Below are 22,700 nucleotides of genomic sequence, written 5' to 3' on the forward strand. Positions count from 1 at the left end.
TCTGAGGGAATGTGAATTGGAGCAAGCAGATGGAACAAGCAGATGAACAGACCTTGCAAGCATTTTGAAAATAGGTCTTGAAAGGGTTTTTAGTATAGGAAGCAAATAAGTCTGAATGAATAAGAATGAAACTTCACAAGGTTTTTTTTTTTTTCTTTCTGGCTTTGGTTTTTCAAAAACTTCTCTTTCTTTGAATTTAATATAACCCTGTGTTCAAGATCCTCTTTTTTTAATGGGGTCTTTGCTTTAAAACATAGGTGCTCTCTCTGCTGTATAGGTGATATTGTTCTTTTTCAGCAAGGCTTATGGTTTTCCTATTACCGTTGTACCAATAATTTTCCCTTTGGGACAGGAGATAGTCTAGAGGCAAGACACTATGAAAACAGATGGGCTGCACACTGAAAATGGAGCTGATGAAGCTGACAGCTTCTTTGCAATCCTATCAAGCGTGTCTTTGTATGGGTGATAAAATCAGCAGTCAAACTTCTGCCAAGTTTTTTCAGTTCTCTTCTACTTTGCAGCCACATAACCACGCAAGGGAACTTGCATAACTCTCCCCAGCAACATCCACAGCACTGCCTATGCTAAGGATGCTTGAGCAATATTTTCATATTCTCACTCATCTCCTAAATATTTTTCTGAGAGTTGCCTGTTTAGGTATTCACAGCTTCAGATCTGGAACAAACATACTTTTGAAAGCTACTTCAGACTTCACACAGTAGTTACAATATGGGAAGTACTGTGTAACCAGCAGTAGAGATCTGTTACTCTGTGTGGGGCTGCAAAGGGTTTGCATGTTAATGCCCTAATTTGAAAATCTGAGTTTGAAGGACAAGGCATGAGTAGAGTGCCCAGTATCATATTCCCTGTGCCATAGATGGCTTAGATTGAAATCTCTTGAGTTGTCAAATGGCTTTGCATTTGGGAAATCTCGTAAGCAGCATGCTATGTTAATTTTAAATAGAAATTGAACTTTTTTCTCCTTTTTATAGGAACTGGAGACATTGTTGCTGTCATGATTACAGAATCAAAGGTTAAGGAGATCCTGAATTACTTGGAGAAGAATATCTCTGTCCTGATGGCCATAGCAGTGGGGTCCCGTGTTCCTCCGAAGAACTTCAGTCGGGGCTCTCTAGTCTTTGTGTCAATATCATTCATTGTTTTGATGATCATTTCTTCAGCGTGGTTAATATTTTACTTCATCCAGAAGATCAGGTACACAAGTGCACGTGACAGAAATCAGGTAAGGGGTCTCTTCTTTTCTCTTAAGTTACAAAGATAATATTTCTGTATACAATAGTAAATAAAGAACAAATAAGGAGTGCCCATCAAACTGGTGTTCAGAACCTTTTTGTTCCAAGGCAGAGCATGTTGCCAGACAAGGATTTTTATATAGCAAAGTGTTTTCATCCTGAGCAGAACTGGTATAGATCCTACTGCATGACAGAAAGAATAGAATTGAAGCAAAATACTTGAGTTTTGGTTTGTGTAAGTCCAAAAGTAAGATGGATTCTTTGTTGGCTGAGTAATGCATACTGGATATATGTTGGGAATGAGGAGGAAAGTTAAATTATGAATCAACTTGTGTAGTGTATAGGAGCACTGAGCAAATGTTACAAGTTCTCTCCATGCTCTTAAGGATACATCCTGTAATAGTTAAGGTAATTCATAAATTGTACAAAAGTATTCCCAAACCATAATCTGTCATGAATGTTAGAGTAAGAAAACGAAGGTGTAGAGTTGCTTAGAGGTCTGTGTTAACTTTCAACTTTATTTAAGATCACCATTGATAAGGAGAGCCTAATTCTCCTGGTCATATATTTTAACCAAAATTTTGTCCAATATGCCTTTCTTACATTCCTTTTCAACTCTTTATTTGCTTAAGAACTGAGTTATGTATGGCCGTATTCAGACATGTAGACTAAATCAAGTTGTCAACTCAAACACAGATAAACTTTAGGAGTAAATGTTTTACTAGTGTGGATTTAATGACCCTCCATAGTGTGCCTTGGCTTTTATTGAGAAGGGTTGGTAAACCTCAGGAAATCCACAGGGCCCTCTTTGTCCTGTCTGTCAAGACTAACTTAGAAACCTCTTGACCTTTAGTCACTGTCCCCTTTTCCCCCAAATTACAGCTGATACACAGCAGCTGACTGTGGGCCAGTTCTTTGGTGTTCTGTCAGACCTAAAACAAATTCAAACTTACAAAGCCTCAGCTGGGGCACAGGATTTCCTTTTCAGTTGCTATAAATAGTGTCTGATGCTGCAGGTCCCATGGGCATCCTGTAGATTTTCCTAAGGATGTCATTCTTCAATGACCACACTGTAGCCGGTACTTAGTGTGGTCCCTTGGGATGGTGAAAGTTTAAATATAACTGTAATTTAATGAATGTCTGTGGAATACTAAATTGTGCCTTCTCTATCCCCTACATGGCTCTAGGCTCCTTCCAAATGTCCACGTTTCAAAACAGTTGCTCCATTGGGAAAGGGCTCTTATGACCTTTTTTCTTTCTTTAGATTTTTACAAAGGTCAGGAGAAACTTGATGAAAATTTTATGTGGTTTAAAAAGCTGAGCTTATTAAACTTTAATAAGAAGGTGGCGACAGCTACAGCTTATTTTTAAAGAGCTTTGAGAGCTTTCACAGAGACTGTACTGTTAGTGGTTAAATAACTTGGTTTAGGCTATGATCTTGTTCTTAAGTTATGTCAAGGCACCAAGTTTTTCTGTTTTTTAAAACCAAAGCCATCAAAAACTTGCTGTCTTTTGTAGATAACACAAGCAGATATTGGCATTTCACATCGTTATTCTTGCGCACTTCCGCCAGAGGTGTGAAACTCTTTTGCATGTGGGAGTGACCTTTTCCATCCAGACACTTGTGGCTTTTAAAGGCAAGCATATGCCTGTGCCCTAACCCAGCAAAATAGCAAATCCTGAGCATTTCCAGTGTTAGCATGAAAGAGTATTTGCTAAAAATAGAAAAGGGAAGAGATTGACCTCTTAAACGGAAGAGATGGAAGTTGTTATTATTTAGCAAATTTGTTTATGTAAAAGAGCTTCAATATGTTGGAAGAGTTCTGCTGAAATATTATGCTTTCAATGGGAAAATAATCTTTAAAATTTCTTGTGCATATACGATCACATGCTGTAGAATGAAATACAGATACATTTACTTAGCTGGTAGAGTTGAGCATTTAAGTTAAATGCCATTTCAGCCTCCTTCCTCTCTTAGTAACCACACTTTTGCTTATGCAATGGTTTTCTACTCCAGCAGTGTGCCCAGTGTGTTCTGTGTCATTAAGTACTCAGGCCAATATGCTTGTTCCAGGATATGTAATTTAGATCTGCTTAAATTGACCAAATTCTCACATATTGAAGTTAGGGTGAGATATCTGACTTTAAGAAGCATATAATTTCCCATCCCAGCTCTGCTTCTGATGCTGTGCTTCCTACATGGATGTACTTTAGTACCTGGAACTGTGTATCTGATTTTTTTTCAAATCCTTGCTCTAAAAGATATAAAATAAGAGCTGCTGTTCTGTGAAAACCACAAGGAAGAAAAGTGCTTACATAATTCTAGAATAAGTGGTACAGTCCCTTGTAATACAGACTTCTGAGGTCATTGTATTTCTCACATAAAAGCAGCTTTCATTGCAGTTTGCATGAGGAGTAATGTGTGATACAGGGTGTACACTTTAGGAAGGATTTGGGTTTCAGTTTTATAAAAAGTGGGCACAAAACCTCACACATTCATTGCAGGCTGCAGGAGCTCAGAAGCAGCCCATCCCTTTCAAAGGCAACTTAGTACAGATTGGAGGGGGAAGAGGACATACTTAACTTCTGTTTTTTAAGTCAGTTGTAAACTGATGTCTCACGTCCCTGAAGGAAGAGGACAGGATCTTTGTTTCATTCAGTGCCTATCTCCAGTGACAGCCCAGTGGGAAAACAGTGACAAACAGCTGTTCCTTATTGCCTGGGAACTGGCAATTTCCTTAGGAATCAGCACTTGAATGTCAGAAAAGGCTCCTTCCATCCAGCTGTGGTGGTCATAAAGCAGCACAAACAGCAAAAAAATAATTCTGCTTCTGCATTCAGATTGAGGCTATCTTCAAACCAGTAATAATTTCAGCTTTATTTAAGTCTGTATTGGCTTATTTAGATTTCGTGACCCATCAGTTTTTTCTTTTATGAGATCCGGTGGTTTGAGTAATAGCAAGGGAGAAACTAGGTTACACTGGGAGGATCTTTTGCATCTCAGAATAAGATCAGCCTGCTCAGAGAGGAAATATAAAAATAATTCAAGCTTAAGAGAACAAGCAGTATATTACAGCACACTGAATAAAAATCAGTATGAACAAAATGTAATGGAAGTCATTGGGAGGGGACAGTGCTTTTTGTCCTGCAACCTGGATTTGATTAGTTTTGCACATCAATGTTGATTCACTTCTGTGGGCTTCTGTACAGTCCATGAGTTTTATGCCCATGCTTGTGGAGAGCATTTGAGGATTCAACTGTTGGCTATTTTTCCTTCTTGATGAATCTGTGCTTTGCTGTGTTTGCATTTTGTCTTATATATGTTGGCCTGCTGCCATAGTGTGTATTGCAATGGTATTATTGAGTCCAAATAAGTCATTATGAAGGACACTAATGAAGCTTTTTTATCAGGGTTAATTTGTGTTCTCTTCTTTGTCACTTTATTAGCGTCGTCTTGGAGATGCTGCCAAGAAAGCCATTGGTAAATTGACAACCAGGACAGTAAAGAAGGGTGATAAGGTATAATAATAAGATTTCAACATGATAAACATCATGTTTAATTTTTTTCTGGGGAAACAATATCAGTTTTTTTCTTTCTGTTTTTGATTGGTGACTTTGCCTTCCTTGTTGGAGGCTTACTTTTTCCTGTAGCACAATATTTTGTGTAACTGTTAGTATTGATGTGTGCTGTAAGCCTATATCTTTCAAAGAAGTTTTTCTTTCTTAAATACTATTTGCACTCCATCTGGCAACTGTGACTGAGGGTGGTTTTGTGTGCTGGCTGACTGGGAGGGTGTCCTGGCATGAGTACATAGGGCTGGCATTGTTTATGTGGAATTATAAAGCTTATAACTTTATCATATGTAAGTTCTGTAAAGGAAAAATAAATTTAAAAGACAGATAATTGAAGATAATCTCTTAAGTAAAATACGACTATTAAGTAAGTTAAGGGGGAGCATAAAGAGGTATTTCAGTCAAAGTTACTCAAAGAGTATTTCTTGCTAGTATACAAACTAAAATATATCTAGTGTGTTATGTCCTAAGCTTTTTCCACTTTTGTGAGCAGTATTGCTTTAGTTTTGATTCTGAAAGGAAAGAATAGTCATTTTATCTTGCTTAATTTTTTAGCTTTGATTTTCAAAAGGCAGTGGAATTCTGGCTGTGATTTGATTTTAAAAATATTATTTCTTAGGACCTTTTTATTGTGATTCCTTTTTTCTTTCTTATCAACACTATCAGCAATGGGACATTAGGAAGTGATAGGAAAATTTGCTTCCAGAGAGAAGGCAGAGAAAACGTCTTTCTGTTTTTCCTCCCTCCATATGTAGTTCTATTACGAAACAGCCCAGTGCACTAAATCTTTTCTGGAATTGAGGAACATACAAATTAGAGGAACCTTTCCATGTAAAACAGTGCTCTTGTCTTGACAGCATAAAGTCAGAACGGGCAAGTGCTTTGTTGGTTGCAGTACAGACAGCATGAGGTGCTTATGCAGGTGAACAGAGTAGGAAAAACCTTTTTCTTCCTCAGAGAAGCCATCAGGATTCTCTGTGTGCAGCCCTTGCTAGTGCTGATCAAGAGTGCCTTTGGCCTTGCTCTGGTGTCTGGCTTGTAGCTGGTTGGCTTGAAAAAGAATAATGAAGTTGAACTAAGAAAAGGCACAGCCTGTTTTGTGTCACAGGCCCAAACGTTTTAAACGTGTCTTGTTGATGTCATATCTATATACAAATAAAGTCCCCCCGCTTTTTCTTTTGGAATTTCAAAATAGTATATTTAAAAATATAGTTTTAAAAAATCATAACTTCTGGAAAACAGAAAAGAGAGGAGCTGGTCAATCAGTGAGCCTCAAATTCATGTCTCGATAAGAATTATGATAATTCTGCAAGTAAGCAGCCGACACAAATATGGGACTACTCTGCACTAAGTAAAGTGTGCTCGTTCTGGCTATAAAAATGAGCCCCAGATTTCTTATTCTGCCAAAACAAACAAACAAAAAAGTAAATAAAATAGAAGTGTTAGCTCTGAGCTGGAAGTAAAAAAAAGGAAATCTAGGAAAATCTCCACTATATTTCATAACGATTTCACTGAACATTAAAATCATCTTAGGCCTTAGCTTATGTATCAAATGATGATTTACCAGCTCCAAGAAAGGGGAGTTTTCCATGTATGAGATGCTTTTCTTGCTTAAGTCATGTTGGAATATAATAATCCAGTCATTGGGTTTATAGCTTAGTAACAGCCACTTGGCACAGTGCAGTTCATGTACTAGTCACAACTACTTTGACATTTGTCATAGCCTCAACTCTTGACTTGAATTCTCATTCTATTCATTTTAGGAAACAGACCCAGACTTTGATCATTGTGCTGTCTGCATTGAGAGTTACAAGCAGAACGATGTTGTTCGCATTTTGCCATGCAAGTAAGATAATAAAGTTGCTTTGTTTGGAAACTGTTCTCTTTTGGTGCTCTTTTGTTTCATTTCATATAATAGGTGCATTGTAATTCACAAATGCATTCGTTGGATGTTTCCAGTCCTAGTAATAGCCACTTTATTTTAGACTGTGGTGCCAGAAGGTGTGAAGATGGGTGCTCGCACTATTAGGACAGTGGAGATTAAACAGAATTATATTAAGGTTATTGGCAATGGAGCTATGGAGATTGCAGTGAGGGGGAGGAGTGCAGGTTTAAGGACCAAGTGATGGGCAGACTCAAAGCACTTCAGTATAATGAGCCAGGTACAGCTGCAGCATTCTGCACTGTAGATGTGCAACAACTGACTGCTGGTTTCTGAAACTGTAGAGAATGGAAATGCAGTCTTTGCAACCTTCATACCACCTGACATTAGTCAGCCACTGTGCTGTCATCTGTTTTTGGTCTCTTCAATGCAGTGTGATCTTGGCTTGTGTCTGAAGATTTGTACTTGCTAGTAGTTCTGCATTACTGCTTAAAATGTAGCAACTTCCTCCCCCTTTTGTAGCATAGTGTTGACATTTACAGGTTTTTAGTTTGCTTCCATTCCAATTCCATTCTTGAGTTGTTCTGGGACATTTTCCTTTGAGAAATGCTTTTAAATACTTTTCCACCTGGTGGTTGATTTTGATGAATCATACATTTTGGTAGCATTACCAAGGACATCTTTCCCTTGTGTTTTGAAATGCAAAGCTTTCTCCTCATCTCCAGACACAAAACCGACATGTAAATTAGGTTGTATATATGCAGCAAGATCCAGTAACTTGGCTTGTGCTTGGTACATAAATGGTTCTGCATGATACTCCAGAAGCAGCAAAGTTGTGTGTTAGGGTTGATGTCCAGTCAGACAGTAGCAGCACATAAGAGCTCATTATTGGTCTTCTAAATCTTCCTGCAGGCTGTTCTGAATAGCTTGAATATCTTCTAATGTGCAGGGTATTTTCATCATCATAAAAGGAAAACAGTATTATTTTATATCTTGCTGATCAAAATATGTGTGTTATACTTCTGAAGCCAAAACTCTAATTCAGTTTACTGTTCTCTCTGTTCCTTACTGCTTGAACAGCAGGAAACAATGACGTGTTTTAGATTCTCCATGTTGTTTCGCTAAAATACCCTACAACTAATTATTTAGAACCTCTCATTAAAATAGTCAAGAGTAGAAGAGTTTAGATTGTAAAGATTTGGGAGCTTTTGGTCATGTGGATGTGTGTGGGTTTTTTTTACAATTCGGTCACTTTACTCAAAGTTGATGTCCTTTTGCTCTGAAAAATGTACTCCAAAGTGTAAAGATTTCAGAGTTACATTATTTATGGCAATCTCAAGTGAAGCTTGTATAGGTGAATTAAGCCCTGCTCTTTGGATTTGTTCTGCAGAAGGTTATTCAGAAATTAGAGGAGGAACTTCTGGAAACTGCACACCAGTTTTGGACCACTGAGATGATTGTTTTGTAAACTGCCTCTTAAGAAAGCTTCTCTGCTGTAGCTCTACTGTGAGGCTCAAAGACATGGAATGAAAGGTCACAAGTCCCACTCCTCTGTGCCTTTCTCTTGATAAAAAGGGCAGGAAGAGGTCCTTGCCAGTGAAGAGAAAATGAGTCTTCCCTGAGAGGAAAACAACTGTTTCCACTGAACACAAGGCAGAGTTGAAATTAAAAACCAGTTAAAAAACTGTCCCTGTGCAAGCAGTGGATATGTTGCTGATATCCAGTCCATTTAAACAAGATGATCATTGATTTATGTTTTTAATTAAAAAAAAAAAGAAAAGTCCTTTTTCTTCAGACACCTTTGTTGAGCTGCAGACAGGAAGCTCTGGGCTCTCAGGGATAGTTACAGCTGTTCAGGGAGCTGCATGCAGGTGCACCTGGCTGCCACCTCAGCACAACCTGCCCCAGTACAGTTTCCCATGTAAAGGAGAGATCAAGGCTCTTGTGTAGATCATTTTCTGTTCTGTTTTTCACAAGAACGTAAGGTCAGCGAAGGCTCAGATTTCATTCCTGCCAAAGGCTGTATGACAGCTTTTATGTTCACTTTCTACTTATTTTTTACATCTCACTTCTCATTTGCTGCAACTCAGCTTTTAAGTGGAGTGCAAAACCATCTAGGCTAGATATGAACAGTGAGATGGATGCTTTCCACAAGACATTTTTATATTTGTAGATGAAAAGCCACCTAGTACCTTCAAAGATGGGCCCAATAAATTTCAGATTCCATGTGAGATTTTTCAGTGTTCAGTACCTCAGGTGCTTCTCCCCAAATCTTGTTATGGAAGTTTATCTCCTTTCTACTTCCTCGTACTTCAGTCTTCCATTTTAGTGCAGCATGCAATGTTAGTTAAAAAAAAACCCACCAAACCAAAAACCAAACAGCACACAGACAATAAAGCAAAGCCTACAAGAGAGTTTCTAAGCTAGATGTGAAAATAAATTGCAGTAAAACTATGGAGAAAATTACTTGACCAACAGGAAGCAAATAAAAGGCTTAGAAGTTCTTCTTACTGTGATTTTTGGGGAAGCTGTAATCATTAGACAGTAGGAATCACTGACATGTGACATCTCTGCTGCTTTCATCAATTTAAAAGTAGCCTTTCTCTTTAGTAATACAGTTGTTCTCCACAGTTAAGTATGTTCCTGTCACACTGTGCTTCATCAGAGAAATCTGGTCTGAGAAGGCAAACAGCAGGCAAAATCTACCAGCAGCTGAGCAAGTTGCACCTAAAATTCTGTAGCAAAACACCACGTTTGTAATGTAAAGTTTTGTGGCAAGCAGAAAATTTTGACCAATTTAAAAATCAGCTAGAGTGAAAATAGTAGAAATTCATCTGTATTGTGTGCAGTAGTTCATTTTGTGCTTCAGAGAGAGATGTTCAGTACCAGCAGCCTATGAACATACCTATAGCTTTACTGCACAGAGGGACAAGCTGCCACCTGTTTTAGGCTTCCAAGCTTGAGGAATGTGTCTTTTGTGAATGTCATTATTTAAGTGAAAAGTAAGTAAAGGGACCAAATGTCAGAGGGATCCTAGCGAAAGACAGACCTCATGGACAGTTTTCCTTATTCAGATAATTTTATTCTACCGTCACACTGTTGCATCTAGGGTTTGAAAAGGCACTAGGTGAAAAGTGATCAGGAGTGGGTAGTGTGAAGGATTAGTGAGAGATAAGGGAAGGGGAGAGCAAGGTGACAGGTTAGAGAAGAACAGAAAATGAAATTGCAAAGGGCAGAAAGATAGCCAAGGAAGGAAGGAATGAATTAACAAGGTAGGAAAGGAGCTAAAAGAGTAGCAAATACTATAAAATAAATGGCTTTTGAGCCAAAGTCTTAATTCCTGTCCTGGGCAAGAAGGAGGAAAGTGACAAAAGTGACTAAATCAGATTTTCGTGTTTGATTCTGTGCTCCTGCAAACTTTTTAAGACCAAATTAACACAGAGTCTTGATGTCATCGTTTCTGCTTCCTGCAGTGCCTTGGGCCCCAGGGCGAGGAGAGCAGCTCCTCCAGCAGTGGCCAAAGATCCTGCTTTGCAGCAGCAAGGGTCCCTTTGGTGGGATGCTGCACTGAGAGCAGGGAAGGGTAGTAAGCTCTAGGAAAACACCACTCATAAATCAGTCAACCCTTCTCCTTTTGTGATGTGTGAATTTGGTGGGCTTACACCACCAGAAGAGATTCCTTACTTACTCACTTTCTCTTCTGTGAAATGCTGCAAAGAAGCCTTGTTGTACAAGAGTCGGTGTTACAGTGTTTATTACCAGCTGGAGGGCAACTGAATTGGGTGTGCTGACAGAGTGGAAAAATACCTGCAGGTCACCTGCCTGGAGTTGTGCCCGCATGGGAGAGACTCCGTCAGTGCTGCCAGCCTGGCTGCCAGCCCTGCTTCCTCCAGCCCGGGGCTGTGTCACACCTGACCCCAGCGTGGCTCCTGAGGGAACGTCAGCAGCTGTCGTGACCAGGAGCAGCTCCCTAGGAACTCGCCACGTTTATGGTCTTGGAATAGGAAGATGGAGGAGGTTTATGAGAGCAGAAATTGCAGGGGCTTATTTTGTCAGGGTGAGGTCTTAAAATAATTCTTGTTTGCTGTCGTCATTGCTGTGTAACTGCTTTTTAACTCTTGCAGAGAAATCCAGGCAGAGCCTGAGCCACAATGATGCTATCAGCAAGCATTTTAAGAGGTAGAGAAACTGTGTAAGTAGTAGGCAGAACCATGCTTTCTAAATCAATAACCTTTGGAGAACTGCACTTCTTTGAAACACATTAATAAACATCTTTGAAGATTTAGGAACTAAAAGCAAAGAATTAGGAGGTCACAAAAACAATTGGGCTGTGTATATAAATATATCAAAGTGCTAATGACTTTTTAAAATAACTCACAGTATTTATTGGATGCATGTTGACATCTATATCGGTCGCCTGCTTCACTTGATCTGAGTGCTTCTACAGCACTGATTGGCCAATAATGATATAATAAAGCTGTTTTCATACTTCTGTGGAGTCTTTATGTCTGCTCTTGCCCAAAATACTAGATTTTCAGATTGGTTCTACTTTAAAAAAACAGACTCCAGGGACTTAAAATATAAGCAAATAACAGTCGTAATTTGCCTAACATAGAAAAATAGCATCTCTGTGTGTTTCAGAATATTTCAAACCATTATGTATCACGCAGGGTTTCTAAGCATTGTTTCCTGTAGTTTTGTGAGTAATAAAAGAAGTGCATTAAGACTTAATAATAATAGAAGTGAGTCTGTTGTGGGTGATGATTTGAGCAGAATGCACTGTACCTACCCTTTTTTTTGTGATAGCCAGCTTGCTAGAGGACACAGGCCAGGCAAGTGACTAATTGAGGTTCTTTAAGTTTCTATTCCTGCATTATCTGGGATAGATACAAGCAAAATTATTTTGCTGCCTGTCTATCTTCTGTTGACTATTTTAATTCTGCATCTTTAGTTAGTACAGGTAGGACATACTGCTGTAGCTCCCTAGAACTTGATTATGTTGGTATTCTTCAGTCCCTCCATCAGCCTGAGTAGACATAGACAATAATTATATAATGTCTTTTGCCATGTTTAACAGTTTCAGGAGGCCTTTCAGGTTGCTTTCCAGAGATTTAAAAGGGAATTGTCTGGTAACATGCCTCGTTTGGGATCTGACTTTAAAATCCCAGGAGAAGGGAGCAAAAAACTCCCAGATTCCATGATGAGCTTTCTGAGGCACAGAGCACAAGTGTAACCCAAGCAAGGAGGGGTCAGAGAGTATCTCAGCTTTATGCTGCCTTGGGGGCACGCATGGCCACCTCTTCCAGACCCTGCTGATGCCTCAAATAGATAGCAAGACCTGTTTGTTCTGCCCCTTTCCCTGCTGGCTCCAGAGCACAGGTCTTCACTGACTAAGCAGCCCTTGTAATTGCTGATCTTTGTCATGATCACCAGTCTGTCGTGTTTGGGTGTGCCTGCTCTTACTGGCTTCTTGCTCCACAGTCAGCACCTCTGGAAATGAAGGATCAGGGCTCTTATCATAGGAATTATCATAGGCAGTTGCTCAGACTGGGTTATTATGAATATTTACTAAAGCTATATTGGGGTAGACAGTCTTGTGATATGCATTCCTGCAGTGAATATGCTCTGAATAGTTCTTTGCATTTCGAAAAGCTAAGAGGGCATTTCCTTTACTTCCTTTAATTTATATACTTTGTTTTGGTCTCGGCATAGTCCTTCCTTGTTATACTGGTTTATATCAATACCAGCACTTATATTTATATTCATGTATCTGACTAAGATTTTGAATGCAATTTCGGAGGCAGTTCAGACTGCTGCCTATTGCAAAGTTCCCTGCCGTGCAAGTAGGAGCCCAATTTGCCTTTCCATCTCTGAAAGCCCAGTTTGCCTCTCCTTTTATTTGTATGACAACGATATGATGATGGACATGTTTTCCTTCTTGATATCAAGAAATACTGATGGCAGGGAAAGCCTTCTTTTTACTTCAGTGTGATAATTATAAAAGCCTTTTCAAAGTCAAACAGGAGTGTGTTCGGGTTGGTTCCACTGACTTGTGAACAAAATTGACAGCTGATGGATCTGTACTCTTCCTACCAAGTCTGTGGTCAGATTCTGCATCAAAACTGAGACAAGGCTGTAGACAAGGTTATGGTGGAAATGGCATTACCTTACATCTACTACTCATATCCAAAAAAATGTAAAAGGGGGGGAGGGGCAAGGGGGGAATGAAAACCTTCCAAGTGTTTCCTCGTAATTGAACTACTAAGAAAGGGTGACAACAACAGGCAATATTTTTTAATTTATTTTTTTTACTTACTGCAATTAGCACAGAATACTGGCAATTCTAATAATTGCATGTATTTTAAAATTTAAAAAAAGCAACTATCCAAAAGTTTAATTAGTTTTCATTGTATGAAATAGAATTGTTTGCAAACTATGTATGTGTCTTCTCTGTTCTTCTAGGCATGTGTTCCACAAAGTCTGTGTGGATCCATGGCTCAGTGAGCACTGTACATGTCCGATGTGTAAACTGAACATTTTGAAGGCATTGGGAATTGTGGTAAGTTGCTCAGTTGTGAACTCTTCCTCCCATGTCTGAGACCCAGAATAGGAAGAATAATTGTAGGGGAGAGAGGGGGAATGGTATTCCAGTACCCTTACCCCTGTTTGGGGGTTTTTACAAATTTCTTTGGTGCTGATTTGTTGTTTTCCCTTTTTTCCCTGGTTGGTAGTTGAGAATATATTCTTGTATTTGCCTTTATGACAATTATCTACTGGAAGTATGCTAGATTCTCTGTAATCTTTCTTTTTCTCAGGTCCTTTCAACTCTTCCTTGTCAAATTTACTCTCTGAATCTCTTGTTCTTGTAGCTTCCTGTAGGCAGTCTTAAATTTGCACATTAAAATCCCCACCCTAGCCAAGGCCAGTGAGTTTTCCTCAAGCAGTTCATGTCTTATGGGATCCCCGAGGACTGCTTTCATTGACCAGTTCACAAAGGGATAGCAGTGAAACCTCAAAGCAGATTTTTTTAATCTTTCCTGTACGAGGAAAAAATTACAAAGTGGGAGTGATGCTCTTTTCGGAGTAAGAGAAGAACATATGGAGAGACTGTCTAAAGTGGTTTTTGATTCAAGACAGAATAATCAGGTCTCCGTTTTTAGCTGTGTCAGTCACAAATTTGCACATTTCCTAAGAAATAGTAGCAGATATTTTGTGGATGACCTGGTTTTGCAGTTAATAACGTTCCTGGGTTTTTAGAAGAGGATGCAGAATTCAGAGTTTGTCATGGTTGTGGTAAGCCATACAGGCATAGGCTATGACACAAGTGTGTACTTGAGTCCCTTCCTTGTATCTCAATCCTTTTTTCTGCTTTGTCCTTCTCCTCTTTAAGAGGTATAAGTTGTTCATTCACGTGTTTCTCTCCTGTGTGGCCTCGGGACAGCCACAGCGGCTGAAAAAAGCGTGTGTGAGTGGTTTTGTTCCGTGTATGGGTGTGCTGCAGGTAGATCCCTGGGCACTGTAACGCAGAGCTGTGTTTCTCCCCAGCCCAACGTGCCCTGCACAGACAATGTAGCCTTTGACATGGAGAGGCTGACGCGGGGGCAGCCGGCGAGCAGGCGCTCGGCTCTCGGCGACTTCGGCACCGACAGCTCGCTCAGCCTGGAGCCCCTGCGCACCTCGGGCATGTCACAGCTGCCACAGGACGGCGAGCTGACACCCAGGTCAGGAGAGATCAACATTGCAGTGACAAGTAAGTGTCCTTTGGCTCCCGGTACCGTCCTACGGCTTCCGTGGTGTGTGAGTGTGTCGCTCTGTGCTGCAGGGCCCTGGTGATGGATGTCCCTGCAGGGACAAAGGTGACCTCAGTGTCTCTGCAAGAGGCATATGCTCCTTACTGGAACCAATAACTCTGGGTATGACAGTGCCAGCACTTCCATTATTAATGGTATATCCATTTAGATCCGCATGCAAAAAACCCTGGATGAACTGAAATGGCACCAAAATAACCTTCATGAATTCGGTAACCAGCACAAGAAGCTGGATTGCCAAAACTGTTATTTATCCCTTCAGAATACTTTACATGCAATTATTTATACAAATATAAATATTTTAGCTGATAGCTATTTCTGCAGACATTTTTTCCCCTGATAACATTGCTACTGGAATTCTGATGTCGCTTAGTAGGTGTTTTTTCTTACAAAATTTGTGAATTAAAGAAGCATTTGATGTACCAACATTTGAGTATTGTCCAAGTGTTTTATAACATCAGAAAACTGTTCCTGCACTGCTTGAAAGCTCTTATCCACAAAAGCAGCATGGAAAATTTCCACTTACTGGAATTTACCTAGGATCTTTAATGTACAATAGCACTCTAATAAATATAATACGTGTAGAATTGCATCAGTTATCCATATGCTGTACAGTCTCGATGCCTGGTTGTTTTTCTGGCTGAATTGCAAAAAATAGAATCCATGCAGTACAACAGTCTAATTTTCTCCGTGTATTTTGTTTATGTGCATCTGTGATTTAGATGTTGAACTTAGTGACACTGGTTGCCACTGATACATGTGTACAAGGCAGTGAAACCAATGCAGTCATTAGAGAGTTTCTTTAGATGCTGTAGCAAAGTAAATGTCTCATTTAAAAAAAAATCTTCACTTCATGAAAAACATAGTCTGTATCTAGAAATGTCCTGATCTGAGATGGGAAAATCCACATACAAAACCTGGATTCTCCACAAAGCCAGTAAGTCACTTTGCCAGCCAGTGTTCAACCTCTGGTTCACCTTGCACTCAGTTGTGTTGAACGAGAACAGATCCGTAGCTGTGCTGCTTCCTTGTCATGGGTGGGAAAACTGTAGTTTTCACTTCATGCTGATTGCCGTTTCAGAAGGTATTTTTTACTGTCTGTTCCCAGCTGTAGTGCAGCTTGTGCACAGATGGGATGCCAGGGTAAAACAAGAAGTAACCACCAACAGTTCATTCTGACAATGTTTATAAAGTAAAGATTTAGAAAGGGCTCTTGAAATGTTTATATTTAATGGATGACACATGCATTCTTTAATGCATGGGAGTTAAACCAAAAGCTGTATTCAATAACAGTGTTTGTATTCTGAACTATTACTGTATTCCAGGTTGGTCCTGGGGAGAATTTTGAATAGTGAACATTCTTTAATAGACTTCTTTATATTAGTTGTTCTTTAATGTGCGTGTGTGTGTGTATGTCTACCCTAGTAGTGAAATTATTTTTCCATGGGTATAACCATCTTTTAAGTAGAAAACTCTAGTTACATGTTACTGTTGAGCAACCTATCCTGATTTTTGCTGTGTTTTAAATAACACTATAACACAAATTCAGGAGGGAGGGGGCAAAGACACAGTTGAAGTGTGACAGTACTTTGGATGTGCTTATGTGAAAGAGCTGCATCTCACCAAACCTAGCCTAACCTGACAGTCGTCTTTCTGACTTGGGGGTGGAGTTTTCATTACATTTTCCCTTGATCCTGCATTTCACTTTACGTTGTTAAGTAATTTTTCTTTATCACTAACCCTTGGGCTCAGCCAGGAAATACTGTTGTGCCATGCTTTTTTTCTGCACCTCTCTCCACTTCTTCTTTGCTAGCCTTCTCCCGTCAGTAACTCTGTGGCTTAACCTCCTTCTGCTTCACCTCCTGGGCCAGTCATGGCTTAGAAGCCTCTTGCCTTCCGCCAGTGGTGTTTGAGGGAAATATTGGCATCGCTTTCTCCCACGAGTGATTTCCTCCCTTTCCTTTGTCAACAGAAGAATGGTTTATTATTGCCAGTTTTGGCCTCCTCAGTGCCCTTACACTCTGCTACATGATCATCAAAGCCACAGCTAGCTTGAATGCTAATGAGTAAGTAAATACTCAGATGTTTCTGTGTGTTTCTGGTGGGTGTGTGTCATGGACATTATATATAAATACCAATAGAAGGGGGAATATGTAGATTTCAAGGAATCAAATTAATTTCCTGCTTTTCTCAAACCCGAGTGTCTCTGTTAACAGCAGCTTTCAGGGTAACATGTAAAATCCCTCTTAATTTTTTAGCTGAGTTGTCTGAAGAAATCTCTTTGCTAAGTGGAGACATGAAAAGGGGAAAACAGAGTATTTATGGTCAGTTCTTGATTAATGTTCTAGGTAAACATTAAATTTCTGCCATTAAATTCCTATATACAAAATTCACCTGCCAGAGCCAAAACCTACTACCAGCAGTTACCTTTGACAGTTTTTACCGTAATTTCATAGTCAAATTTCATGTTAAAAAAAACCCCTGTATTCCTACTTGGCACACTTTTCAGCTAAGGGGGAAAAAAATGGTGTTTAAATAGAAAACTACCTTTTTCTTCTTAGGTGAGGGAGACATGAAAGCAATGAATGCAGTACTGTTCCTTCTCTCTTAAATGAAGGGATGCTTGCTTCCATGCTTTCTTAATCTATATGGAAACCCTCCAGCCGCCCTTCAGGCAGGCTGGACAGGAAATTTCCCTAGCAGATGACTTTCAGTCTTTTTTTTATAATTCTGTGTGTGAGCAAGTATAAATCTATTCTGCAGATCTATTAAGTAGGGACATCTAGTTATTTTCATGTAGGTATACAGAATATCTGGGCTGAGGATGTATGTTTAATCTTAATTTAATTATCTATTTGGGAAGGCAAAGTGTCAACATCTTTCTTTGTCTCTGAACGTCTTGACACAGATGAATTCCCATTAAAGTGGTGATCAGAAGTGGGGTGAGATCCAAAGAAATGCAGCTGGGAAATGCAGCTTTATAAACATTTTCTTTGGGTTTTTTTTGTTTTTTTTTTCTTTGAGGTAAGAGAAGGGGTTGGATTTTTTTTTTAAAGTGCTATTTGGAAAGTATAAGGTTCCCTCAGTAAGATGAAAACATATCTAATAGTCTCCAGTGTCAAATTCTAGGCAATCTCAAGCAAATGATCTTCAGAAGGGTCCGTAATATTGGTCAGGGATTTTTGATTACCACTAATTTGCAAATCTTCCTGCACTTTTCATATGCTGATTCCAAAAGGGCTTCATGAAGAAAACTTTTAGTACTTCAAATAGCCCTATTATAGCTACTGATTTTTTTTTTCCATTTGTCAAAATCTTGAAGTTGCAGCCATCAATCAGCAATTTGGCAACATAGCTGCAGCCGAACATAGTTAATCTTTAATCTGCCTGGAAAAGTAGCTTGGGAGGGCATGGGGCAAGATGAGCTGCAGAACAGGAATGTCTGCATTGCTGGGCACTTCCACAGTAGCTGGGAAGGAGGAGGAGCCCATGAAGTCTCATCCAGATGTGGGCACTGATAGCAGCTGCATTTCTGCCTTGCAACTCTTCTTTTTGTTGCTCAGTGGGATCTGGGACTGTTTTTACTGCAAGAACAAGCTGCTACACATTGGCAGGGACTTTGGGCCTCCAGCAAAGTGTTTTCACAGTGATGTTCCCTCAGTACAAACAAAGGGTGTGCTGATACAAGGAAAGCTCCTTTTCTGAGTGACAGGAATTGAAATGCAAGCACATCGAGTGTGTACTTGAGACAGACTTGAGAAAACTCACAACCCAGAAATCAGAGCTTCAAAAATCATTTATTTGGGTAACTGAGGTTCTTGGCTGTGGCCTTTAACCTCAGCAGCTCTTCATCTGAATCCTCTGGGATCTGAGCAGCCTCCACAAGTGCTGCTAGGTTCGACTACTCATTCTAGACAATTTAAAATGACACTAATGCTAAAATTTATTATTTCACTGACACCTTCCCAGTGCCAGACAGAGAATTTTCTATGCTAAATATCATGCCAGATATATGGCAGCTCCTTCTCATTGCTTTTTCTATTAAACAGCATACCTGCTTTTTATGCTGCTTTCCATGTAAAAAGCAATGCTGGCATGCCCTGCCTTTCTTATGGTAGTGTTTCAAGAGGAATCTGAAAACAACAGTAACAAAAAAAAAAAAACAAAAAAAAAAAACAACAGTAGCAAAAATGAGGCCATGTAATGTGCTGATGCAAGTAAAAGACTTGAAATTCTTCTTTAACGCTCACGTAAAACATATTCTCCACCTTTTTTTTTTGCTATGTCCTTCCCACAGCTTAAACATAGTTATTTAGAGCAATAGTTCTGGAGTTGTGAGTACATACATATTTAGCTGTGTATATGTATGTTTGTGTGTATGTATAAATACATACACATGCATTTTGCAATATTTGTGATAACAGTAAACATTGTCTAAGTGATAAAATAAGGAACCAGCTGCTTTCTCTTGGTCTCAAAGTACCCTTGTAGTACTAGTATGAAAAGTTGTAGGCAGTGTTTGAAAGGAACAGAAGCAGCACAATTTGCCTTGCTTCCTAGGGAACAGTCAGAAATTACTGTGTAAGTGTGGGTTTAAGCCCAAATAACCCAAATGTTGGATAGCACCACTTAGAGAAAGTTTTCAGTAGCAGATGAAGTGTCCTCAAAAGCTTAGAAGTGCTTAGACCTCTGGCTGTTCTGGAGGAATGATGTGACAAATACAGACATCTCTTAATGCTCTGGCTTTGTACAGTTAGTCATTTTTCACTAACTTACTTTTACAGGATTTTTAATTTTTTTTTTTAGTATTAACTTTAACATAAATATTTTGTTCCTTGTTTTTCTGCCCTGCAGAGCAGAATGCTATTGAAGAAACGCTTTCCGGCCGATTGCCCTGGAGAGAGACACCTATTTTTATGCATCATTTATCGATCATGCAACACAAGCAATTATTTAGTACATTCTATTTTTTCATAAAATTTGCTGATGCCAAAGCTTTGTATTAAAGAAAAAGTGAAGAAATAAAAAAAAAAATTTAATTATGAAATCTTATTCTGTGAGAATTTCATTTTTCATGGGCTTTCTGTGTTAGTATTCAAGTCTGAGAGCATTTTGTAAGTTTTACAAGGTGCTTTATTTCCTTTGAATGATTTCATCTTTGCAGATCTCTATTATTCTCCATTCATTTGGGACACAAGCTAAGTAGTGGAAATCTCATGCAGTGCCCTTGTTGTGATGCCATCAAGTGGCTTAACTGCCACTGAAGTGACTAAAAAGTGTTGTTAGCAATCGTTCCACATCAACTTGGCAGGGAAAAAAGCTGGGTCAAGCTGTCAATTCTGCTATAATGGACTTACCTCGACTCCAGCTGAGAATTAATTTGAAATAAGAACATTTTCTCAGTTTCTCTTCCTGTAACACTCACAGTCACCCTGGGAGCACTGCAGTATGATTTTTGCCTTGAGGCCAGGCATTGCTGGAGATTTGCAAAGCTGTTGTCTCAAAACACATATCATAAACCTTTTCTGTCTTTTACTTTCACCCCACCCTCCTTTTGATAAAAGTGAAGCCACTCTAAACCTCTTCTTCCTTCCTAATTACAAGTGAAAACACAGCATTTCCCCTGCTGCCATATGTGAAGCCTCCTTTCATAACAGTGGTGGGGGTTAGTTTTGATTCAAATTCAGATCATGGAAGATTGATAACGTTCTTTAATGTAGAAACTCTATGCAAGCATGTCCTTTCTTGCCTCAGCTTCTGTACTGGTGAGGAGACAGAGGGAAAACATCTCCCCTCCCTGTCCTCACTCTGGCTGTTTCATGCCAGTTATGCAAGCCCTGTGTGACTAATTTCACAATAGTCAGTTAAAATACATGGGCCTGAGTCGCAGCCAAATGCTAATGCTTGACTTAATGAGATGGGTAAATGAAGGTAACAAGTTGGGAAGGAACAAGTAATTGACAGAAGTTAAAAACTATTCTGCGTTTGGTTATTTTTGTTGTTCTCGGATCAAGATGTAGAAAGTGAATGCTTTCTAATTTAATTAAATGAACAGAGAGAAGCAATTTTGCTGTAAGATTTAATTTTTTTATGTACTGGGAACTAGAGGATTTAATTTAATTTTATTTTTATGTATAGGCACTTTTAGAATGTAGGAACACAGCCAGATGCTACATTAAAATAGTTTCCTAATTCTTATTTGTCCATCAGGCTTCAGCTGAGAAGGCAGCTTTTATAATAAGCAGTGAAGAATGTGATAGCTTCAGTGCATTTAATAGAATTCTTCTTCAATGTGTCCTTGTGAAATTCTGAAAGAAATATGGAAACAAATCAATAGAGCAGTAAGTGCATTTTGAAAGACTGGAAAACCCCACTGGACTTATTCATGAGGGGAAAAAAACCTCAAACATTCCGTGTTTGAGGGCTGTGTGCTTGTAACGTACAACATGTGTCAACTGAGTGTTGTTGCCAAAAATGGAGGAATGTGGTTAGAGCATGATTTATGGAACAACTATGATACATGTTTTTTTCACTCATCTCTCAACAGCAGTAGTAAAACTGATAAGTTTGTACTTGTCTCCTGAAACAAAATTTCTTAAGTGCTATTTAATGCTCTCGGGCAGGGACCATGTGAGCAGTGCAGTGACCCAGATGCAAAAGGCACCATAATGGTTCCAGTTCATGTTTCTTCTTCAGAACAGCAACAGAAGGAGAAGTTGATACTTGGAGCAAAAGGACTTTTTAGTGCATTTCCCTCCATGGAGGATTTAAATAACTCAGCATCATCTTCTCTAGTTTTTCTTTTTAAGCTTCTAACAATTTTCTCAACAAAGTGTTAATAATGATACAACGTTTGATAGGTTACTTAGAGGTCATGCAATCAGTGCATGTTTATATGTTAATGAAATAAATACGTTCAAAGATGGACTCTACATCATCAGAAACTCTTTTTTTTTTAACTCTGGATAGACAGAAGAAGGAAATCCCCAAAGTTTTTCATGGAAACATTGAACCACTTAGGTTGGAAAAGCCCTCTAAGATCATCAAGTCCAACTATTAACCCAGCACTGCCAAGCCCACCACTAAATCATGTCCCCAAGTGCTACATCTGTATCTTTTAAATTCCTTGATCCAGCCTATCCAGATCTGTCTGTGGAACCTTCCTACCCTCCAGAAGATCAACCCAACTTGGTGTTGGCTGCAAACTGACTGAGGGTACACTCCATCCCCTCATCCAGATCATTGATAAAGATATTAAACAGGTCTGGGCCCAGTTCTGAGCCCTGTGGATGTAACTCCATTCCTTATCTGGGCTGAGCCATCCAGCCTGTTCTTATCCCATGTTAAGAACACCTGTCCAAGCCATGGGCAGCCAGTTTCCAAGAGAATGCTGTGGGACACGGTGTCAACCAAAATATGGGTAGACACATCCAGTCTTTCCTTCATCTACTAAGTGGGTCATCTTATCACAGAAGACCAGGTTGATCAAGAGGACCTACTTTTTCTAAATCTACACTGGCTGGGTCTGATCCCCTGCTTGTCCTGGATGTGCCATGTGGTGTCACTAAAATGATCTGTTCCATGGCCTTCCCTGGCACCACAGTCAGGCTGACAGGCCTGCAGTTGCCCAGACCTCCAGTCAGCTGGGACTTCCCCAGGTAGCTGCTGGGACTGCTGGTAAATCATGGGAAGTGGCTCTGTGAGCACCTTCCATTGGCTACCCCGATGAGTCTCCTTCCTTGCCTGTCCCTTCTGAAGAGTTTTCAGCCCTCTGTTGCAGCACTCCAGTTGTGCCAGTTATCCCACCATGTCTGCACAATGGTAACCATGTCTTTCTGGGTCTTCTGAGGAAGAACATCTCTGCTTTACAAGGCTGTAAATCAACAGCCAGCAACAAGTGCAAAACTCTGGCCTTGCTCAGACTTGACCTTTACTATCTGAAAGAGCCGTTTGAGGTATGACTGTTGATACATATGGAAAGCAGTTGCTTTAAAGTCTTCCTGCTAAGCTGGCTTTGAGGAAAGAGTACTTTATAAAATAGTTCCTTTCTGTTGTTCGTTAACTGAGAGGGTGTCTAAAACGGATTAAGATAGGGAGTGCTCTGATCAGATTTCCACAGTAAGAAGTCTTTGCTGGAGGAATTGTGGAAGGGACTGCAGCTTGTGGCAGAAGATGGCCCTGATT

General features: G+C 39.6%; 1 protein-coding gene across 4 annotated transcripts in view; it reads left to right on the forward strand.

The window, feature by feature from the left end:
• The window catches only part of RNF130 (ring finger protein 130), a 55,080-nt gene that overhangs the window by 22,873 nt on the left and 9,507 nt on the right, over nucleotides 1-22,700 (forward strand). For 2 of the 4 annotated variants that reach the window (XR_015806974.1, XM_014886910.2), the window contains exons 3-7: nucleotides 993-1,243; nucleotides 4,701-4,772; nucleotides 6,590-6,672; nucleotides 13,171-13,267; nucleotides 14,254-14,458. Coding sequence is in view for 3 of the 4 variants with exons in the window: in XM_014886910.2 (XP_014742396.1) it covers nucleotides 993-1,243; nucleotides 4,701-4,772; nucleotides 6,590-6,672; nucleotides 13,171-13,267; nucleotides 14,254-14,458 (708 nt within the window). In the remaining variant the exon portion in view is untranslated. The other 2 variants (XM_014886909.2, XM_088173613.1) reach the window with 2 other exon arrangements.

This window comes from Sturnus vulgaris, chromosome 15 (genome assembly GCF_052056855.1).
Source record: "Sturnus vulgaris isolate bStuVul1 chromosome 15, bStuVul1.hap1, whole genome shotgun sequence".
NCBI classification, from domain to species: Eukaryota; Metazoa; Chordata; class Aves; order Passeriformes; family Sturnidae; genus Sturnus; species Sturnus vulgaris.